Source organism: Martes martes, assembly GCF_963455335.1.
Source record: "Martes martes genome assembly, chromosome: 5".
Taxonomy (NCBI): Eukaryota; Metazoa; Chordata; class Mammalia; order Carnivora; family Mustelidae; genus Martes; species Martes martes.
The window spans coordinates 98,845,194-98,868,061 of record NC_137892.1 but is presented as its reverse complement, the minus strand read 5'-3'; the positions used below and the strand labels follow the sequence as shown (position 1 = coordinate 98,868,061).

Sequence of the window (22,868 nt, the reverse complement as noted above, 5' to 3'; positions counted from 1 at the left end):
AGAATCTTACCTGTCACTCATTTGGTCATTCGAGTAATATTGCAGGTTTTGGTATACAGGGGCACATAAGACAAGCCATCTTTTCTGATGGTACTCATGCTCTAGTTTGGGAAGGGAGAGCATACAGCAGCCAATACATGAAGGAAAGTGACAATGGCAAGTGTTTTGAAGAAACAAAGAGGGTGAGGAGGAGGAGATGGTGGGTGGTGAGGGTGTGGCATTACTAATTAGGTTGAGGGGTCAGGGAGGGCTTCTCTGAAATGGTGACCAATGAGCCAAGAAATTGGTATGGCAAGTGTGATCCAACCATGAAAAAGCGGGGAGATTACAGTCACAACAGAACAAAGTGAAAATGAAGAAGCCCACGGAGAACACAGACTGAATATTTAGAGAAGGAAAGGGTGGCTAGGCCACTCACAGACCAGATCTTATAGGGCTCAATATGTACCATGGAGGAGAAATGTGGATATCATTTCCAGTAGAGCATTTGGGAAAAGATGAAGGCAAACTGAAAAAAAGAAACTATACTGATTTGGAATCTATTTGAAGGAAGGATAACAAGACTTTCTAACTAACTAACAGGGTTAGATTTTCAAGACTAACTAACAGGGTTAGGCGGTGAAGTAATAGAATCAATGATGAGTCTCAGGTTTTTGGTTGAAATGGGTAAACTGTGAGCCCTTGTCAGGTAAGGTAAACTGAGATTTAAAGAATTAAAATTAAATTTCTTTTGGACTTGTTAAGTTTGGTATGTTCATTAGGCATTCAGGTAAAGAAATGGAATTGGTAGTTGGATGTAGGAATCTGGAGCCCAAAGCCTACAGAAGGCAGGATATAACTAACCAGGCAAAGATTTATGTATGTAATATTTGTTTTTCAAGTTAATATTATCATTTAGGCAATATAGTTTGTCTCAATGTAAAATACCCAGGTTTTGACATTCTGAAGGCATATCCTATACTTTCTAGTATATGTATTTTGATATATGTTTTTTAGTGAATATATCTTCTATAAATTACATCCTTTTTCTCTCTTCTATTTTCTTAAAAGTCAGAAAATTCACTAGGAACTAGAAAGTATCCTTAAGATTCTAGATACCTTCATGAAAGTGTGTTAAAGCTTTGACAAAATGGATTACAGTTGATTCCCATTCTGAAAAGGGAGATATTTTACAGGACCCGGATATCTGATAAATATTTATTAAATGATGGTCATTAAAAGCCATACTAATTTTTTTTACCAGCAATGTTTAGACAGTCATGCAGGGCACCCATAAGTGTTTGCTGGGCTTTCTTTAGGGTAACAAGTTGTTACCCTAAATGTTAAATGGTTAATGTTATGTTGTTAAATGACAATAATCAATTATCAGCACTGCGAGATTTTTTAAGACTTCAATTTGAAAAGCCATCTACTCTATTTTCTTCAAAGAAAGCCCATCATTTCTTCCAAACTTTTAAGAGTTTTCCTTGTCATATTTAGGGAAGTGGGGATGAGGAAGATGGAGATTTGTCAAAAAATACAATTCTAATAGAAGGGACTAAATTACACTAAATTGATGTAGAAGAATACATGCACCTTAATGGGTATATTAAAAACTTTCGTTTTTCTGTCATGTTTTCATTTTTTTAGTTTCTACCTAACTTCAAATGTTTTATCATCACATTTTCCTCATTCCACATCTTGTAAAAGATGTAGTTTATCAAAACATTGAGCTCTGGAAACTTTTCTCATCATACTTAATAACCTCTAAAGAATGACATTTTTAAATTAATATGAGCTTTAATTCTTATTAAGATGTTCTGCATTAGTTTTGCTATCATTTCTGACTCTGAAACACTCAAAACAATTGATTTTATCTCCAAGACCTAGACGTTTTGAGATATTTATAGTTTTTTTGTTATTTCTTGAAGCATTTTATTATATGATTGAGTAAATCATCTCTCTTTTAAAACTCAGTTTTCCTTAAGTAAATCAAAGATATGTTTAATATTCTCATAGTAGATATAAAAGCATTTAGAAAATTTGACAAGTTCCCAGAATCTTTTTTTCTGCTTAAAAACTACAAATATAGAGGGACGCCTGGGTGACTCAGTCATTAAGTGGTTGCATTCTGCTCAGGTCATGATCTCAGGGTCCTGGAATCGAGCCCCGACAGCAAGATCCCTGCTCAGCCGGAAGCCTGCTTCTCCCTCTCCCACTCCCCCTGCTTGTGTTCCCTCTCTCACTGTGTCTCTCTCTGTCAAATAAATAAATAAAATCTTAAAAAAAAAACCAAAAACTACAAATATGGAAACATAGTCCTTAGAAGGACTCAGAAATAGCTACGAGCTGCCTAAATGCTAGAAGAATTAGCAGGGAATTAATGAATATTTTGAAATGGTTTAGACTGTGTATATTATTAATGGTTTTTAACAAGTGCTAATTTTAATATTTAATGATCTGTATTTCATGGGTAGTAATGCCTACAAAATATACGTATCTTTTTCTATTTGCTTATACCATTCATGTTATAATTTCCATTAAGAGTACACATATCTCTTAGTTGCTGAATTACCCAACAGATAGGGGCACCTGGGTGACTCAGTCAGTTAAGCATCAGACTCTTGATTTTGGCTCAGGTCATGATCTCAGGGTCCTGGGATCAAGCCCTGCCTTGGCTCCAGAATCAGTGGGGAGTCTGCTTCAGATTCTCTCCCTCTCCCCTTCCCTCCACTCTTGCATGTGTGTGTGTGCTCTCTCTCTTCTCTCAAATAAATGAATCTTTAAAAAAAAATTCCAACAAATTTACTTTATGCAGAAAGAAAGTAATGCATTGACTATGGAATCAAAAGACACAGGTTCAGTTTCAGACTCTTGTTGTATGACTTTCTGCTGGTCACTTCTCTTTGAGCCATGGTTCCCATCGTTATATAAAATAGGTGGCAACACCCAGTTGTCCTCATTTGCCCCCTGCTTCTCATAATCCAGTTATGAGATATACATTAAAAAATCTAAACTGAGAAGCCCAATACAAATGGAAGGAACTATTTTTAAGCAGAATGTAGTAATGTTTTCTGCAAATGTCATTGTAAAATTAGAGTGATTTGTGCGAGTGTTGAAAATAATTGGTCTTTGCCTAATGAAAACCATACTTTAATTATAAAAGCCAGCTTAGGGGTGCCTGGGTGGCTCAGTCAGTAAAGTATCTGACTCTTGATTTGGGCTCAGGTCATGATCTCAGGGCCGTGAGATGGAGCCTGCCTTCAGCTCTGCACTGAGCTTGAAGCCTCCTTAGGATTCTCTTTCTCCTTTCCCTCTGTCCCACCTCACCACTTGCCCCCCACCTCATGTACAGGCTCTCTCTCTCTCTCTCTCAAATAAATAAATTTAAAAAGTAAAATAAAAGAGAAGACCATAAAATAAAGGTATCTTAAGAGTTACATAAGTGGATTTGATATTTTTAGACAAAAGCCTTACCCTAGTATTGATAATACGATTTTCTCTATCAATCCAATCATTTTTGGATGAATATTTATCCTCATTTAGTAAGCTTGTCTGGCTGTAGCACACACAGGTTGAAGTCTGTGGAATTTGGTTTATAAACACCTTCTTACTATTTTCTGGAGTGCACAACACATTTTATAAGTAATGATACTTGCTGAGACTCATCTCTGACCTGGAAAGCATCCAAGAGCTATAGTATATAAAAGATTGTTCTCTGTTCAAGCAGAATAAATCCTAAGATTAGCAGCACTACTGTCTTGTACAGAAAAAAATGATAGCAGAAAATCCAAGAACGAACTCCGTGGCAGGTTGGCCATATCCAACATGCCCATGGAAGGTGGGAACCAGTACACAGCTGCTCCTCTGTCTTGAAAGGAGCTGCTTGTATCTTGAGTGAGTTTTTTTTTTTCTGTCTGTAGAATGTTTACCTTCAACCCTGTTGATGCAGGGCCAAGGAAGTCAGCAGCTTGGAGTCTTATTTTCAATATATCCACACTCTTGCTTGCTTCCTAGTTTATTTTTTTAATTTAATTTTTATTTTATCACATAAGGAATTCTATAGTTTAAAAAAAACAGTAGTACTCTCAAAATAAAGGTAACCCCTTGCTATCAATACCTGATCTCTAGAAGTAAACACACTTCATTATTTTAACATATTTTTGGTTGTTATCTAGTCGCATATTTCTCAATAAAATACGTATGTTACTAATTTCTTGATTTTTAGTTTTAATTGTCATCTACCTGGCTTTCTACTCACATATTCTTATAGATTGTTTCTTCTCCCTCTTTGGCACCAATGTAATTATCCCGATAATCAGGTTTTTTTAAGTTATTATAAAGAAATTATAATATGTACATTTTATTCACAGCTGAGGCACATCATGTAATTAAAAGATCATTACCATTTTATTTTTTCAACTTTTCATTTCTAATAGTTGCTTCTTAGAAAATTTGGCTTTCTAAACACCCAATGAATTAGGATCTAAATGAGTTAGTATTGAAATACTCTCAAACTTTCCATCGCAGCTGAAATTTCTCATTATGATTTAACAGCACTTGGAGTATTTTTAAGTAATTCTGTTTATTTTTTTCTTTAAAAAAAATGATTTTATTTATATATTTGAGAGAGAGAGAGTGAAAGTTAGAGCATGAGAGGGGAGAAGTTCAGAGGGAGAAGCAAACTCCCCATGGAGCTGGGAGCCCTAAGCGGGACTTGGTCCCGGGACTCTGGGATCATGACCTAAGCCAAAGGCAGTTGCTTAACCAACTGAGCCACCAGGCACCCTTGTTTATTTTTTTCTTGAAGACCATCCCCCTGGATAGCTTTAAGAATCAGCCATTGTCCCACCAAATGTGAACAGTATTCTGATTTCTGTCACTACAGATTAGTTTTGCTCTGAGATCAGAGCAGAAGAGTTTAATGATCTCACCATTTAGTATTCATACTTTTCTGTAACACTACTGTCTTCAGTAGATTCCTCAACCCCAGACTGGTGACTGTCTGGATGGACTTCTCCAGAAAGTTAGTCTCTGGTATCTGTGTAACACATAGCGAGGGCAGACACCTAGATGCATTGTATATGTTGGAATATCTAAGGGCGCAGGGGCTTCTTAGACATTTTCTTTCTTTCTTTCTTTCTTTCTTTCTTTCTTTCTTTCTTTCTTTCTTTTTTCTTTTCAGCGTTACAGTATTCATTGTTTTTGCACCACACGCAGTACTTAGACATTTTCAGCCAAGCCTTCTGCCTTCCTCATTCTTTTTACTGCTTCTGTAACACCTCAGAGCATGTTTTGTGTTCCCACCTGCAGGCCTTTATGCCAGCCTTTCCCACTGAGTTAATAGATAAAAATCTTTCCTTTAAGACTGAGAAGGAACTGAGATAAAGAATGTGCTCAGTTATGTATTTTTAATTATAAGTGTCAGGGATATTGATTTTTATTGTTGTTGATGTATTATTATTTCTTGTTAATTTTATAATTATTTTTGGCAAGGATGGGAGTCGCTCAGGGGGAATCATGGATTTATCATAACTATACTTATAGTATATTCTTACTCTAATTCATACTATACTCTTACTCAATTTTTTGGTAAATATAATTGACATTTAACATTATATAAGTCTTAGGTGTATAACAGAATGAGTTGATATTTGTGAATATTGCAAAATGATCACCAAAATTAATCTCATTAATGTCCAATATCACACATAGTTAGAAATTTCTCTTTCTTGTGGAGAAACTTTTAAGATTTACTCTTAGCAACTTTCAAATATTCAGCCCAGTATTTTTGACTGTACTCACCTTGCTGTATGTAACATTCCCATGACTGACTTATTTTATATCTGGAAGTTTGTACCTTTTGATGTCCTTTATCCATTTCACCCTCACCCCACTCCTTGAGTCTGTTGTCTATATCAGTGAGCTTTAGATTGGGGATTATTTTGAGTTTTGTTTTTGCTTTTGTTTTTAGATTTCACATATACATGAAATCACATGGTCTTGGTCTTTGTCTGATTTATTTCATTAAGCATAATACCCTCAAGGTCCATCTGTGCTGTTGCAAATGGCAATATTTCCCTTCTCTTGGCTTAGTAATATCCCACTGTGTGTGTGTGTGTGTGTGTGTTTGTGTGTGTGTACTACAATTTCTTTGTCCATTCATATGTTAGTGGGCACTTGGGTTGTTTCTGTGTCCTGGGTACTAAATTATGCTGCAGTGAACATTGGCGGGGGGGTGTGTGTGCAAATATCTTTTCCACTTATGTTTCACATAAGTGCCCAGACATGGAATTGCTGGATCACATGGGAGTTTTATTTTTAATTTTTGGAGGACCCTCTCTCCTGTTTTCCATAGTAGCTCTACCAATACACATTCCCACCCACAGAGCACAAGGGTTCCCTTTCCTCTGTCCTTGCCAACACTTGTTATTTTTTGTCTTCTTTTTAAATAGCCATTCTAACAGGTATGAGTTTCTCATTTTTGATCAGTGTATAATTCATGTTAACATAGTGCCTGCTGAGTGTAGAATAAAATATAGTTCTAGTTCTCTTTCAATTCTTAAGTATCAGTCAGAAGAAAAAATGTGAGACTATTGCATATTTAAAAATAATATTTATAATTGCCAGGTCATAGGGCCTGGTGATGGGTAGTAAGGAAGGCATGTATTGCATGAAGCATTGGGTATTATACATAATGAATCTTGGAGCACTACATTAAAAACTAATGTACTGTATGGTGACTAACATAACACAATAAAAAAAAATATTTATAAGCAGTTGCCATAATATTTGCAAGTCAAATATTACAGGGATTAGATGATATCAGTGTATCATTTACCCTATGTTAGGCCCTGGGTTTACCTATATACTGCAGTATACAGATGAGAAAGGTATTCTCATTTTTACAGCTGAACAAATGGAGAATCACAATGGTATTCAACCTTTTAGTTCAAAGTTATATGGACAATAACTAGTAGAGCTAAGAGTACAAACTCAAGTATATTTTATAATTTTTTTAAAGTAATGCTTTTTTTCCTGAAATATGCTTTCTTCCTTACCTGATCTCTACCAAAATAAGGCTTTCGTAATCTGGAAGGTAAAGATCTTTTACCAGATATGGGGTAATAAAAGCTATGTTACTCTAGGCCAGTGTTAGTTTCATTAGCTATTGTACGTGGTTCAGCAACAGAGTTAAACGTGATTTTTTTTAAACTTCCTTTCCATTATTGCATATGTGCAACTTCTGGATATTTGCAGATAAAGTCATAGTAATGAAAGAAAGAATGGAGAACTGGAAATAATAAATTACAAGTAAAATCTTTTCTTCTAACAGAGAGAAGGAGAAAAAGATCATCAAGTGCGCTTGGCAGTTGGAAATGGTGTACGGAGTGATGTATGGAGGGAATTTTTAGACAGATTTGGAAATATTAAGATGTGTGAACTTTATGGAGCTACTGAAGGAAACATTAGTTTCATGAATTACACTGGGAAAATAGGATCGGTTGGGAGAACAAATTTCTTTCACAAAGTAAGTACAGTATTTTCCTTACATAAATATATTGAGGTCAGTTTACCTCTCTTCTAGATGTCCTGTTTATAAATTACAGTAAATACAATCACCTTTCCTTTTTCTTTTCTTTTTTTTTTTCTTTTTTAAGTTGAGAATGTCTATAAAGTCATGGCTTCTAGGTGAACCATAGGTTATAAAAACCTCAACTGTCTCCCAGATTTTCCTCTATAATGTGAGGATAATGATACCCAAGTGGTTTTTGTTCTATTTTCAAAGTTAATAAGAAAATATATAAAAAACAAGCAAAGTTTCTGATACATGTCAATTTGACTCTTTCCATTTTTCCTGAGTCTTTTCAATCCAGTGTTTCTGCTTACACTTCATTTTTATATCATTCAAAAATTATGTATAGGTTTCTGAAGCTCCTGGGCGGCTCAGTGGGTTAAGCCTCTGCCTTCAGCTCAGGTCATGATCTCAGGGTCCTGGGATCAAGCCCTGCATCGGGCTCTCTGCTCAGCAGGGAGCCTGCTTCCCCTCTCTCTCTGCCTGCCTCTCTGCCTGCTTGTGATCCCTCTCTCTGTCAAATAAATAAATAAAATCTTTAAAAAAATTATGTATAGGTTTCTGATAAACCAAGATACCACTAAAATCTTAAAAGCCACCCAAAAAATCACTTACCTAGGAGTAAAAGACTTCCAGCTGATTTCTCAGTAGCAACCATGGAAGCCAAAAGAACAATGTCTTGAACCGCTTTGGAGAAAGTAATTGTCAAAATAAAGCTTACACTGAACAATATTTTTTAAAGAATAAAAGTGAAATTAAAGAAAATAGTTTCTAAATTTATATAGCACAATGTTTATAAACTCAAGTGGAAATAAGCAACTCCAGAATCATAGTAGGATATTGTATTATAGCTCTTTCAGTATTTGTTAGAACAAACAAAAGAAAACCTTCAATGTTATAGAATATGCAGTAACAAGTTACTTGAACTAACAGACATTTGTAGGATACTGCATCTAAAAACTGCAGAATATCATTTCTTTTCAAGCACTTATGAAACATTCACAAAGATTACTGGGCCACTTAGGGAATTTCAGCAAACTTCAGAGGATTAAATATGGATTATGTTCTCTGACAGCAGTTTAATTAAGGTAGAAATAAATTTTTTAAATGACAGGTAGGTCATCTATATATTGGGTTATAGGATATCTGTAAGTTTCTGTGAGTGGACAAAAAAATCATTATTGAAATTGAAAAATACTTTGAGATGGGGCGCCTGGGTGGTACAGTCAGTTGATTCTTGATTTTGGCTTCAGTCATGATCTCAGGTTGTGGGATGGATCCCATGCTTAGGCTCCACGCTTAGCAGAAAGTCTACTGGTGCTTGTCCCTCTCTCTCCCCTTCTGTTCCTCCCACTGCTCGGGCTCTTGTCTGTGCTATCTCTCTGTCTCAAGTGAATAAATAAAAATAAATCTGAAAAAAAATAATGGGAGCTGAATCAAAATTAAAATGTTATATTTCAAAACTTTGGACCTACATAAGAGTGGTTGAAAATTTGCGAGCTAAATATCCATTTCTGGGGGTTAATTAAAAAGCAACTGAAATAAACTCAAAGAAAATAAAAATAAGGAACTAATCAAGAACAAAAATTAAAAAGACATGAAATAAACATTTAGTGAGAAGTATCAGAAGAGAGACATATAATTTTTAAAAAGTAAAGAAATAGGTTCAAAGCTGGTATAAATTTATCTTGTGTTTGGAACCTAGAGAAGGCACAAACTACTTTTATGATATACTCTTTGGGATTTTGAGGGTCTTATCGACCTCTCAGAAATGCAGCTGCATTCTGAAAAGTAATTTTGGGAAAGTAAGTGCTGATATTTATTGAGTTTTTCAGTCCTTACAGTTAAATTTCTCAACTCGTTGCACTGGTTCCATTAAGAATTTCATATTCGTATTAAAGCTCCTTAGTGAATCTGAGTCATTCCCAAGTAGTCATCCAACAGGAGTACAGTGAAGAAGATTTGTATTTTACATTACTGACTTGACCTCATTATAATTTTATAACATCTTAAATTCCCTGTCAGACTGCAATACTGTCAATAAAGCAAGAAGTCATTGTCCCCAATTTATTTGGAAAACAACTGATTTTCAACTTTTTTTTTTTTTCAGTTTGGAAATGAAAAAAATTGTACCTGGTATCAAATGAATTCAGTTCTATCTTTTCTCATTATTATTATATTATGCATATATTATTGTTTTGTTACATACCAAGTCACCAGAAAAATTTGGACCAATAACTTTCATAATCATGTGGAGAGATCTGATAAGTCCATCTCTCAAAAACTTAAACCTAATGGAAGCTTCCACTTACCGTTTCACAGACAAATCAGCATCTAAACAGAGATAGGCTGTTAATAAAAAAGGAAAAAGATGAGGCATCAACACAAAGTTCCTGCGTCCCAAATGTCCTTCGTGTGTGCTGTACTTACCATTTAAATGTATGCAGCCGAAGGGAATGGTGCCATATAAGCCCCCAGAGCAAACACTAAAAAATTTGGTGACTGCATTTGAGAGACAAATCCAAGTCACAGTTACAGACTGGCTTCTCCTTTTCTACACCCAGGGATGATATAATTGGGAGAGAACAAACATGAAATCCCTAGAAGAAATAAAACTTGAAAAAAGAAAAGAAAAGAAAAGAAGTCTTAATAAAAGGTAGCTGACAAAAAAATACAAATACACAGCAAAATGATAAGCCCTATAAAATGACCAGGGAATATTTAGTAAAACAATTTCCCATAGATTCAAAAATTGCAATAATATTCTCTTTAAAAATAAAATCTCAGGGGCACCTGGGTGGCTCAGTCATTAAGCATCTGCCTTGGGCTCAGGTCTTGATCCTAGGGTCCTAGGATGGAGCCCAAAGCCCCTCTTTAGGCTTCTTGCTCAGCGGGAGCCTGCTTCTCCCTCTCCCTCTGCTGCTCCCCCTGCTTGTGTTCCCTCTCTGTCTGTCAATTAAATAAATAAAATGTTTAAAAATAAATAAAATAAAAGCTCAGTGGGACACCTGGGTGGCTCAGTCCCTTAAGCCTCTGCCTCCAGCTCAGGTCATACTCTCAGGGTCCTGGGATCGAGTCCCACATCAGGCTCCCTGCTCAGGGAGTACCTGCTTCTCCCTCTGCCTGCTGCTCCCTCTGCTTGTGCTCTCTCTCTCTCTTTCCCTGACAAATAAATAAATAAAATCTTTTAAAAAGAAATAAGAGCTCGAAAGATACGAAAGTACAAGGGAAATATAAATTAACAAAAGGAGTTGAAAAGTAGACACACTCAGTTCAAAGGAGAAAAATAAAAGGGTCTAAGAATGAAAGTATTGCAGAGATGAACACCACATTACAGGCTCTAAACATTGTTAGGGAGCAAGATGGTTGGGATTAAGGAGTCACACAAACACAATAAAAAGAATAAGCAAATAAGAATATAAAATAAATGAGAAAGATTGATTTTGAAAACATATACAATCATCTGACATCCACTAATTGGTGTTTCTGCAAGAAAAAAAAGATCAAAAAGAAAAAAAATGATTTGAAACCTAATAGAGGAAAACTTCCTAAAAGACTTCAGTCTTTAGCAAAAGAGCACACTATGTTCTAGGGGGAAAAAAAAAGTACAGAATGACCATCAGAAAAATATATACTGGTAAAATTACTGAACATAAAGAACCATAAGGAGAAAACAAAGGTTGTACAAAGTGTAGGGTGAAGATGGGAATCATCTCAGGCATCTCTTAAAACAAGAACTAAACACTCAAAGCCAGGAAAAATAAAAAAGTAAGGAAGGTATTCACCTAAGAATTTTACTTCTGACTGAGTTGTTCTTTGAGTAAAAAGGCAACAAAGATGTTCTCCAAATTTTAAGAATTCAGAGAATACAATACCCCTATATGTATAAAAACATCATACATCTTTATAAAATTGACTCAGTGGAAATATCCAGTCAACCCGAAGAGAAAGCAGATTTTAGAAATGAAGAAATCACCTTCAGTTAAAAGGTTTGATTGAATCCATTTAAATACAGAAGATTGAAAAGCTCCAAATTATGTTTATAGATGGGATGGCAGTATCAATCCTGAAAATATAAAAACACAGCACTAACTATGATGGGAATTGGGTGGGAGGAGAGGAGGAAATACAGGTACTAATTTTCTCATCTTCCATAGTAAGTACATAAATAAAAATATTTAATAAAGAGATACCTTCAGATTTCTGTAAACTTATTTATTATCTTAAAAGTAGGCAATTTTTATGGACCAGGAAATTTAACCAGCAGTGCAGTTAGGCATTAATCTCCACGAGGCCACCGTCGCTTCTCACAGCACTTGCCAGTTTTGAAGTCCCAACAACCCACTCGGGGTTCAATGATTCGCTGAGGACTTAAAATTTACCAAAAGCTGTTACGCTTGTACTTATTATTATTACATCTAAAGGATACGGATTAAAATCAGATGGAGGGAGAAGCAGTAGGGCAGAATCAGAAGGGCACCAAATGGAAGGCTTTTAGGGGTCCTTTCATGTGGAGTCAGGATGGCATTACTCTCCTAGAACTGATGGGTGACCATGTACACGGAGTATTGCCAGCTAGGGAAGCTCACCAGCCTTGGTGTCCGCAGTCTTCTTTGCAGCTCCATCATTTACATCTATTTGGTTGCTTGTGAGGCTGACCTCTTTCCCGAATCCCTCAGAAGGTCAAGCTGGGAGACCCAAAGTCCCCACCCCACATCATGTTATTCGTGTGGCTCAGAGACACTCAATCTGAATCATACTGTCACTATGTGGATGCCAAAAGCCCTTAGACTAACACATAGAGTCCTGTTGGCCATGACATTGCAAGGCATAGAGAGAATCTCCCAGAAGCTGAGAGTGAAAGCCAGACCCCTGGTTAAACTGGGGTTAAGGTTAAATTCTTGATGCCGCAGGGACTGATTTCTCTCTTGCTAAAGAAACACATAATTTAACTTCAGTTCCATTTTCTTTGGTTAAATTCAAGGGAATTAGATTGATTGCATTACTTAAAATGGTGTGGTATCATTTTTTATAGATTATTTTATTACTTAGTTTCCTACCTTTCTCCCTATCAATTTAAACACACTTGTAATGATGCTTGTCAAATGCATTCCTTTATATAGTCTATTAAAAGTTTTTTTTTTTTTTAAAGATTTCATTTATTTATTTGACAGAGAGAGACACAGTGATAGAGGGAACACAAGCAGGGGGAGTGGGAGAGGGAGAAACAGGCCTCCTCCCGCGGAGCAGGGAGCCCGACTTGGGGCTCGATCCCAGGACCCCAGGATCATGACCCAAGCTGAAGGCAGATGCCCAACGACTGAGCTACCCAGGCACCCCATTAATTTTATTCGTCTTTTCCCACTTATTTGCTCTATATTTATTCACTTTGTTCCTCCTCCTCTTTGTCTTTCTCTCTTCTATGTGTTCTTCGTTATTATTTTTTCTGTAATTTTAGATGACTGTTTCCTAGTTCACCTTAATAAGATAGCTTGTTTAATTGATTGGCAAAACTCCAGTTTTCTTATATATAAAAGGAAGGGGTGGGGTTGAACCAATCTGCAATTTTTCCTCCCAGAATCACCTCTTAGTGGATAGGTGGACACGACAGGAGCAGAGTAGCTGGAAATATTTGGGGACAAGGAGAGATATCCAACTAGCTTGTTTCCCAACTTGATGAGCATGTTCTAACAAATTTGCTATCTCACAGCACAGAAGTACTAAGTGTTAGTTTAGGGATGTAAAGGTGAAAGGCCTGGGGAAAAGTTCAAAGTCAAATAGGCATCTGATCCCTTTTTTAAGGGATTGTAAATTAAAAACAGACAACGAAATTCTTGTCTTCGTGTAGTTGAAACTTTGGTTTTATTAAAACTTTCAGGGGATTTTAAAAATTTTTATTTATTTATTTATTTGAGAAAGAGCATGAACAGAGGGACAGAGGGAGAGGAGAGAGAGAATCCCAAGCATGTGGGGCTGGATCTCAAGACCCTGAGATATCATGACCTGAGCTGACACCAAAATTCAGATGCTTAACCAGTTTAGCCACCCAGGTGCCCCCGAAGGGATATTTTTGAATGATTGCAAAAAGAATAAAGCAGGAAGTGTTCCTTTTAGCTAGAGTTAGTAGAGCACCGGGATGTTTGATACTGCTCATTTAAGAATAAAATTAATGTTTTGCTAAGGTAATATGCAACATAAAATGAAATGTAAGTAAATGCCTTCATGTAAGTGCTCTTTACTAATGCCTTCAGTTTTGATTTTCAAATATGTATTTAATTTTTATCAGGAAAGTTTACTTTTTTTTGTAAATCTGCATTCTAATTCTTTATTTCAGTTGCCTGAACATAAACTCTGCCACCAGTAGTTGTCACTGCACAAATAAATATTTCGTTATTGTTTTTGTTGTTTGTTGAATTTTGTTTTTGCAGCTTCTTTTCAGTTTTGACTTGCTAAAGTATGATTTTCAGAAAGATGAACCCATTAGAAATGAACAGGGGTGGTGTATTCATGTGAAGAAAGGTAAGATTCTTGCGTTTGACCATGTCTTTTCAGGCAAAAGTTTCTGAATTTCTATTCAATTACTACTGAATTTAGAGAAGAAAGAATAGCTGTTATGGATATGTGATGAGATTTATTTGGAATTTCAATGCAGGTAGAATAGTTTCATTATTAGGTATTAGGGATCCCAATTGGGTCACTCAGATGGTCAGTTACTAAAATTTAAAATGGATTATTACTGGGATCCTTTTTTTCCTGATCTACTCTTCTAGTTGTAACAGTAGTGCTAATGTCCTCTATCACCAAGATAAAATGTAAAAAAGAATGCCTTAGTTATCACTCTAGGTATAGTGGAAAGTCAGGCAGGCTTACATTTATATCTGGGCTCTCACCCTTAGAAAATGTATAACTTTGGGCAGGCCACTCGAGCTGAGATTCATTTTCTTCATATGTAGAGTTGACAATATTTATTTTGTGAGGTTCTTGTTGACCATTAAATGAGGTGATGTATGCAGAGTCCTACAGAGAGCCTGGCATGTGGTTTGCTACCTACCTGCTGCTTTTCTCCATCTCACTCCCCTCCTCCACCAAGGTATAGTTTCTGATAATTTTTGGTTAGACAATTAACTTGCTGCTGCATATGATCAGTCTAGAGATTTCAGTGTAGATATGTGCACTTGGAATTGTTTAGAGATTCAGGCTGGATAAATCAGGCCAAAATTACTTTTTACTTTTTTTAGAATATGCTTAGGCTACATTTCAAAGATGAATTCATTTAAATCTTAACTTTAAATGTGGAGATAAAGGTTGCAAACCTGGCTTGTTTGCGTGTTTTGGTAGCTGGAATCTTGGAAAGAATATAAGCCTTGTATATTAAAAAACAAATTGCCCTGTCCTCTAAATTTCAAACCTAAGAGCATTTATCAGATATCTTCCCCTAATTCAGGTCTGTAAGCTGTGTCCAAGAGAAAAGCCAATTCTAAAAAGATTGTAAAGAACTTTGTTTATTCACACCTTTCTAGTGTATTTTATTTTGTTTTTTTAATTTAAGATTTTATTTTTTTTAAGGAATCTATGCACCCAACATGGTGCTCAAACCCACAACCCTAAGATCAAGAGTTTCATGCTCTAGTGACTAAGCCAGCCATGCACTCCTAGTGTGTTTTATTTATTGGATTTAGGACAGTATCAACATTGGAACTTGAGTCTCAGAACTGCTTGTACAAACTCAGGGTTTCTTAAAAAAGCAGGTTAAAAAAAAAAAAAAAAGCAGGTTGTCCCTGGGCACCTGCGTGACTCAGTCGCTGACTGGATTTTGGCTTAGGTCATGATCTCAGGATCCTGGGATTGAGCCCTGTGTGGGCTCTTCACTTAGTGGGAGTCTGCTTGAGGATTCGTGCTCACCCTCTCCCTCTACTCCTCCCCTGACTTGTGCTTGCACTCTTTCTCTCTCTCTCTAAAATAAATAAATCTGTAAATCTTAAAATAAATAAATAAATAAATAAAAGCGGATCATCCCCAAACATTTGCTTTAGTGTTCTGTGATTCTCATTATAAATTACTCAATATTTTCTCCATTAATGATACTGTGTCTTGCATACATTTCCCTGGAATAGATAGATGACAAAAACTATGATCTTTTTAAGCATTTGCAATAATTTGTCAGGGAAGAAACTGTCAACCTGTGTCTTGAAGAAGAAAAACAAAGAATATAAATTTTAAGGGGAACATGAGAGGCTTGGAGATTTCTGCAATAGAGAGAATGTAACTGAAGGAATATGTGTTGGAGGACAGCTTTTGGAGTCAGATGAACTTGGTTTATAAAAACCCATCTCAGGGGCACCCGGGTGCCTCAGTCAGTTAAGCATCTGAGTCTTGATCTCAGCGTGGAGCCTGAGGCTTTAAAACAACAACAAAGCCCATCTCCCACATTTGGTAACTGTATGACATTGGGCAAATTACTATATCTTTCTTGGTTTCTTTACTGTAAAATGAAGATGATATGAGGGCCTGTGTTATAGGTTTGTGATGAGAATCAGATAAATACAGTGCTCAGAATAGTGACTGGTCTCCAGAAAGCGCTCAGGAAGTGTAACAATGGTGACGACGGTGATGATGAAGGTGTCCATGATGACAGTGACAATGAGGGGCCTCTGCAGTAGCCAACCAGACTTGGCTTGGCCAATGGCATATGTGCCTGTGGAAGCCAGGATGTCCAGCAGGAGTGGGAACAATGAACATTGAATCATGTTAAAATGACATAATTGATTTACCGTGTTCTGGAATTAACCCCATCTGATTAGTCACGTGGACATTGCCTCTGTTTACAGGGGGGCAAATCGAGTCAACAATGGCCTTGGGATGTTATGGGACAGTGATTGCTGCTCCCCTTTGTCTTCCACCCTTCTCGTAGAAGTAGATTTCTATCTTGCAGCTTGCTGGGCAAAATCCTGATTAATTTGAGTAAATCTGATTGAAAATTTGTTTCAGTTAATGTGTCTACATATAAAGAATACTAATAACTTTCATGCCTCATCTCTTGCCCACTGAGGATTTCCACATAACATCCTATAAGAATAAAACGTTTTCTTAAGCTTCTATTACCTTCTAGATCTGAGATAGTATTGAACAGAGAGCTTGTTGCAAAATCAAGGACTTGAATTTGAGTTCTAGGTCCATTCCTTTAAACAGTGTTGGACTTCAGTAACTTACTTGACCTTTCTGAGCCATGGCTCCTTCCTTGTGAAATAAGGATTTTAATTATCATTTTTAAAGGATTTCTGTGAAAAATAAATAGGATGACAGTTGCAAGGGACTCATGGGGCTTGCTGCATGGTAAAAGCCTGATAAATATTGCTACTATCATAATCTTACTAAAATTATTATTATGGTTACTTATATAGTTTCATTATTATCAGTGTTAAAATCTCTGGAACTTGAAATAAAGGTAGCCTTTGGTCTATCCCCCCAGGATAGGATGTAAAATAAATTTAATGTGCCTTTGCCTGCATTCCCTTTCCTTTTTGCTAGTTTTTCCAAAGTGGTTTGTGTTGGTGGCAGTCTGTGAAAGGGTGTGTTGGATGCAGGATGTAGGCACCCAGGGTAAATATCAAATATAATAAAAATCAAGTTCAGGGGAACACTGGTTGTGTTGGCCAGATATAATCTAAGTATGTGCATGATATGTGTAATAATAATTTTAATCAAGTCACCAAAAAGTGCCTTTCTCTCCCAGGAGAACCTGGGCTGCTCATTTGTCGAGTGAATAAGAAGAATCCCTTCTTTGGTTATGCCGGGAGTAAGAAACACACAGAGAAGAAACTGCTTTGTGATGTTTTTAAGAAGGGAGATGTTTACTTTAATACAGGAGACTTAATGGTGCAAGATCAGGACAATTTCTTTTATTTTTGGGACCGTATTGGCGACACTTTCAGGTGCGAAATAGCATGGGTCATACTGCTTCTTCTGTGATTGTGCACCATGTCCAAGCAAGGCTCTGTGGAAAGATTGTAGACCACATGGTCTGTACCTTTGGGGCAGGCAGAACGCTTTCATCTCTGTAATGTCTCCCCATTTAAAAATTCAGTGGCCATCTGTTTCTAGATTGAAACCTAATTTAAGTGTTGATGTCAATTTTTATCATTTTTAAATGAATCACTTTGGTCCAAATCAGTGAGCTCCTTTTTTTTAAGAATACAAAATAAGTAGACAGATGTGATGTTTAAATGGCAGAGTTGAAACAAAAACCAGTTCGGTCAAGTCTGGTCTACTTTTGACTGAATGATAAAAACAATGAAACAGCAAAATTTTCCTTTCTTACATTTTCCTTCTTAATTCCTTAAGATTTTAGGCTTATTCAGTGATTTTGCTTTACTACTCAATGACTATGGAATAATGAGGGACATACAAGAGACATTAAAAAAAATGTTCGAATGGATAAATGAATCATACTTCCTTACCTCCTTATGCCAACTTATGGGCTCACTTTGTATAAAATTATTCTAATTGAATATACTCAATCCATAATTCATTTGCATTAAAGAATCCAAAGGGGTTAACCCCTAGAAATTAAAGGTCAGTACCCTGAGAGACAACTGGAACTTTCATTTTTTCTGACTCTATCATTAGAGATAGGCAATGTTTTATACTTAATTGTAATTACAATTCAAAATAAAGAGGAATTATCATTCCTTTGTTTTTATGACATACTGTAGAAAAACATCTTACAGTAATCGATTTATGCCAATGAAACACAGGTAAAGTAATTTTAATTAAAATAATGATTCTGCTTTCGTTGACTTCTCAGTGAAGTGCTTCCTTGGAAATGCCTTTTGTTTCAAAAACTGCCGTTGTGTTTGGTTACTTGGAACTTGCTCAGAACCAAACACAAGGTACTGAAGCTAAAACTGGGTACCTACTTCTTCAGACAGAGGTACATTCACTGGAACTTGGTTTTCATTTAGGTGGAAAGGAGAAAATGTTGCCACCACAGAGGTTGCTGATGTTATTGGAATGTTGGATTTCATACAGGAGACAAACGTCTATGGGGTGACAGTGCCAGGTACGAGTATATTTCAGGTTTGGAAGAATTCTCAAAATAAATGTGTCGCTTTTCTTTACTTTTGTAACAATCTTACTAATTCGACATTTCATTTTTTGATATATTAAATATCTTAGTCTTGTCTTGGAAAGTAATGCCCTAGACCAGGCTAACAAATGCCATGGTCACATCCAGTACCAACTTAATTTTAATGGATGTGTGTATTTTTAAGTAAAGCTTGAAAATTCTGGTCCATGACTCACTGCTTGAAAATAATTCCAACTTTTCAATAGTCTGTTATTGTTCCCTTTATGACTAGAGTTTATGCATGCCTAACACATGCTAGTTTAAATGTTTAGTAACACTGACTTGTGGTTACATTGAATCTTTTTTTTAAAAAGATTTTATTTATTTGAGAGAGAGAGAGCATGTGCGAGTAGGGGGAGGACAGAAGGAGAGGCTATCTAGAAATAGACTTGCTGCTGAGCAGGGAGCCCAGGATCATGACCTGAGGTAAAGGCGGCTGCTGAACCAGCTGAGCCACTAAGCAGCCCTAGTTAAGTAGAACCTTTTTATTTTTATTTTTTTAAAGATTTTATTTTTATTTATTTGACAGAGATCACAAGTAGGCAGAGAGACAGGCTGGGGGTGGGGGGAAAGGGGGGGCGGGGAAGCAGGCTCCCCGCTGAGCAGAGAGCCTGATGTGGTACTCGATCCCAGGACCCCGGCATCATGACCTGAGCCGAAGGCAGACGTTTAACCCACTGAGCCACCCAGTGCCCCTTAAGTTGAACCTTTATAAAAAATAATTTAAAAACCTGTTTGGCTTCATTTATCTTTGTAAATGTGCATATGAGGATTGTCTCATGATGGTGAAAATGACAAAGAAAAGTTACCAAACTGAAATGATAGGATAGCTGTTCTCCTTTGCTGTTTTGTTTTGTTTTGATAAGTGTAAAAAATGTCCAACTAATGTTTATAGGTGCCCAGGACAATGGGATGGGAGTGTTTAAATGAGAAGCAGAGGAAGGGCATGTTTACTCTAATAGACCTTGGGTGTTGTCTATTCTGTTTCCCTGGAAAAACCCATAGGTGGCATGATAAGCACTAAGTGATCTGTGGAATTAAATACCAGTCTGGTTTTTAAATTTAAAAACAATGTTGCCTTTTAATTTTTTAATTAATTTATTTATTTATTTTAATAAACATATAATTTATTTTTATCCCCAAGGGTACAGGTCTGTGAATCACCAGGTTTACACATTTCACAGCACTCATCATAGCACATACCCTCCCCAATGTCCATATCCCCACCACCCTCTCCCGCCCCCCTCCCCCCAGCAACCCTCAGTCTGTTTTTTGAGATTGAGTCTTTTATGGTTTGTCTCCCTCCCAAACCCATCTTCTTTCATTTTTTCTTTTCATACCCCCCCAACCCCCCCACATTGCATCTCCACTTCCTCATATCAGGGAGATCATATGATAGTTGTCTTTCTCCGATTGACTTATTTCACTAAGCATAATACCCTCTAGTTCCATCCATGTTGTTGCGAATGGCAAGATTTCATTTCTTTTGATGGCTGCATAGTATTCCATTGTGTCTATATACCACATCTTCTTTATCCATTCATCTGTTGATGGACATCTAGGTTCTTTCCATAGTTTGGCTATTGTGGACATTGCTGCTATAAACATTTGGGTGCACGTGCCCCTTCGGAGCACCACGTTTGTATCCTTAGGATATATACCCAGAAGTGCAATCACTGGGTCATAGGATAGCTCTATTTTCAGCTTTTTGAGGAACCTCCACACTGTTTTCCAGAGTGGTTGCACCAGCTTGCATTCCCACCAACAGTGTAGGAGGGTTCCCCTCTCTCCGCATCCTCACCAGCATCTGTCATTTCTTGACTTGTTAATTTTAGCCATTCTGACTGGTATGAGGTGGTATCTCATTGTGGTTTTGATTTGTATTTCCCTGATGCCGAGTGATGTGGAGCATTTTTTCATGTGTCTGTTGGCCATCTGGATGTCTTCTTTGCAGAAATGTCTGTTCATGTCCTCTGCCCATTTCTTGATTGGATTACTTGTTCTTTGGGTGTTGAGTTTGCTAAGCTCTTTATAGATTTTGGATACTAGCCCTTTATCTGATATGTCGTTTGCAAATATCTTCTCCCATTCTGTCAGTTGTCTTTTGGTTTTGTTAACTGTTTCCTTTGCTGTGCAAAAGCTTTTGATCTTGATGAAATCCCAATAGTTCATTTTTGCCCTTGCTTCTATTGCCTTTGGCGATGTTCCTAGGAAGAAGTTGCTGCCTGCGTTCTCCTCAAAGATTTTGATGGATTCCTTTCTCACATTGAGGTCCTTCATCCATCTTGAGTCTATTTTCATGTGTGGTGTAAGGAAATAGTCCAATTTCATTTTTCTGCATGTGGCTGTCCAATTTTCCCAGCACCATTTGTTGAAGAGGCTGTCTTTTTTCCATTGGACATTCCTTCCTGCTTTGTCGAAGATTAGTTGACCATAGAGTTGAGGGTCTATTTCTGGGCTCTCTGTTCTGTTCCATTGATCTATGTGTCTGTTTTTGTGCCAGTACCATACTGTCTTGAAGATGACAGCTTTGTAATAGAGCTTGAAGTCTGGAATTGTGATGCCACCAACTTTGGCTTTCTTTTTCAATATTCCCTTGGCTATTAGAGGACTTTTCTGGTTCCATATAAATTTTAGGATTATTTTTTCTATTTCATTGAAAAAATGGATGGTATTTTGATAGGGATTTCATTAAATGCGTAGATTGCTTCAGGTAGAATAGACATTTTCACAATATTTGTTCTTCCAATCCATGAGCGTGGAACATTTTTCCATTTCTTTGTGTCTTCCTCAATTTCTTTTATGAGTGCTTTATAGTTTTCTGAGTATAGATTCTTTGCCTCTTTGGTTAGGTTTATTCCTAGGTATCTTATGGTTTTGGGTGCAGTTGTAAATGGGACTGACTCCTCCATTTCTCTTTCTTCTGTCTTGTTGTTGTTAGTGTAAAGAAATACAACCGATTTTTGTGCATTGACTTTATATCCTAACACTTTACTGAATTCCTGTACAAGGTCTAGCAGTTTTGGAGTGGAGCCTTTTGGGTTTTCCACATATAGTATCATATCATCTGTGAAGAGTGAGAGTTTGACTTCTTCTTTGCCAATTTGGATGCCTTTAATTTCTTTTTGTTGTCTGATTGCTGAGCCTAGGACTTCTAGTACTATGTTGAATAGCAGTGGTGATAATGGACATCACTGTCGTGTTCCAGACCTTAGCAGAAAAGCTTTCAGTTTTTCTCCATTAAGAATGATATTTGCAGTGGGTTTTTCATAATGGCTTTGATGATATTGAGGTATGTGCCCTCTATCCCTACACTTTGAAGAGTTTTAATCAGGAAGGGATGCTGCACTTTGTCAAATGCTTTTTCAGCATCTATTGAGAATATCATATGGTTCTTATTCTTTCTTTTATTAATATATTGTATCACATTGATGGATTTGCGGATGTTGAACCAACCTTGCAGCCCTGGAATAAATCCCACTTGGTCGTGGTGAATAATCCTTTTTTTTTTCCTTTTTTTTTTTTAATTTTTTAAATTATTTATTTGACAGAGATCACAGGTAGGCAGAGGGGCAGGCAGAGAGAGAGAAAGGGAAGCAGGCTCCCCTCCGAGCAGAGAGTCCGATGTGGGGCTTGATCCCAGGACCCTGGGATCAGGACCTGAGCCGAAGGCAGAGGCTTTAACCCACTGAGCCACCCAGGCGCCCTGAATAATCCTTTTAATGTACTGTTGGATCCTATTGGCCAGTATTTTGGTGAGAATTTTCGCATCTGTGTTCATCAAGGATATTGGTCTGTAATTCTCTTTTTTGATGGGATCCTTGTCTGGTGTTGGGATCAAGGTGGTGCTGGCCTCATAAAATGAGTTTGGAAGTTTTCCTTCCATTTCTATTTTTTGGAACAGTTTCAGGAGAATAGGAATTAATTCTTCTTTAAATGTTTGGTAGAATTCGCCTGGGAAGCCGTCTGGTCCTGGACTTTTGTTTGTTTGGAGATTTTTGGTGACTGTTTCAATGTCCTTACTGGTTATGGGTCTGTTCAGGCTTTCTATTTCTTCCTGGTTCAGTTGTGGTAGTTTATATGTCTCTAGAAATGTATCCATTTCTTCCAAATTGTCGAATTTGTTGGCATAGAGTTGCTCATAGTATGTTCTTATAATTGTTTGTATTTCTTTGGTGTTGGTTGTAA

At 36.8% G+C, this 22,868-nt stretch overlaps 1 protein-coding gene across 2 annotated transcripts in view; it reads left to right on the top strand.

The window, feature by feature from the left end:
- Positions 1-22,868, top strand: part of SLC27A6 (solute carrier family 27 member 6) — a 65,481-nt gene that overhangs the window by 33,385 nt on the left and 9,228 nt on the right. For both annotated transcript variants that reach the window (XM_080804148.1, XM_080804147.1), the window contains 4 exons: positions 7,316-7,510; positions 13,984-14,074; positions 17,289-17,487; positions 18,517-18,614. In XM_080804148.1, the coding sequence (XP_080660274.1) occupies positions 7,316-7,510; positions 13,984-14,074; positions 17,289-17,487; positions 18,517-18,614 (583 nt within the window). The remainder of the gene's footprint in view (positions 1-7,315; positions 7,511-13,983; positions 14,075-17,288; positions 17,488-18,516; positions 18,615-22,868) is intronic.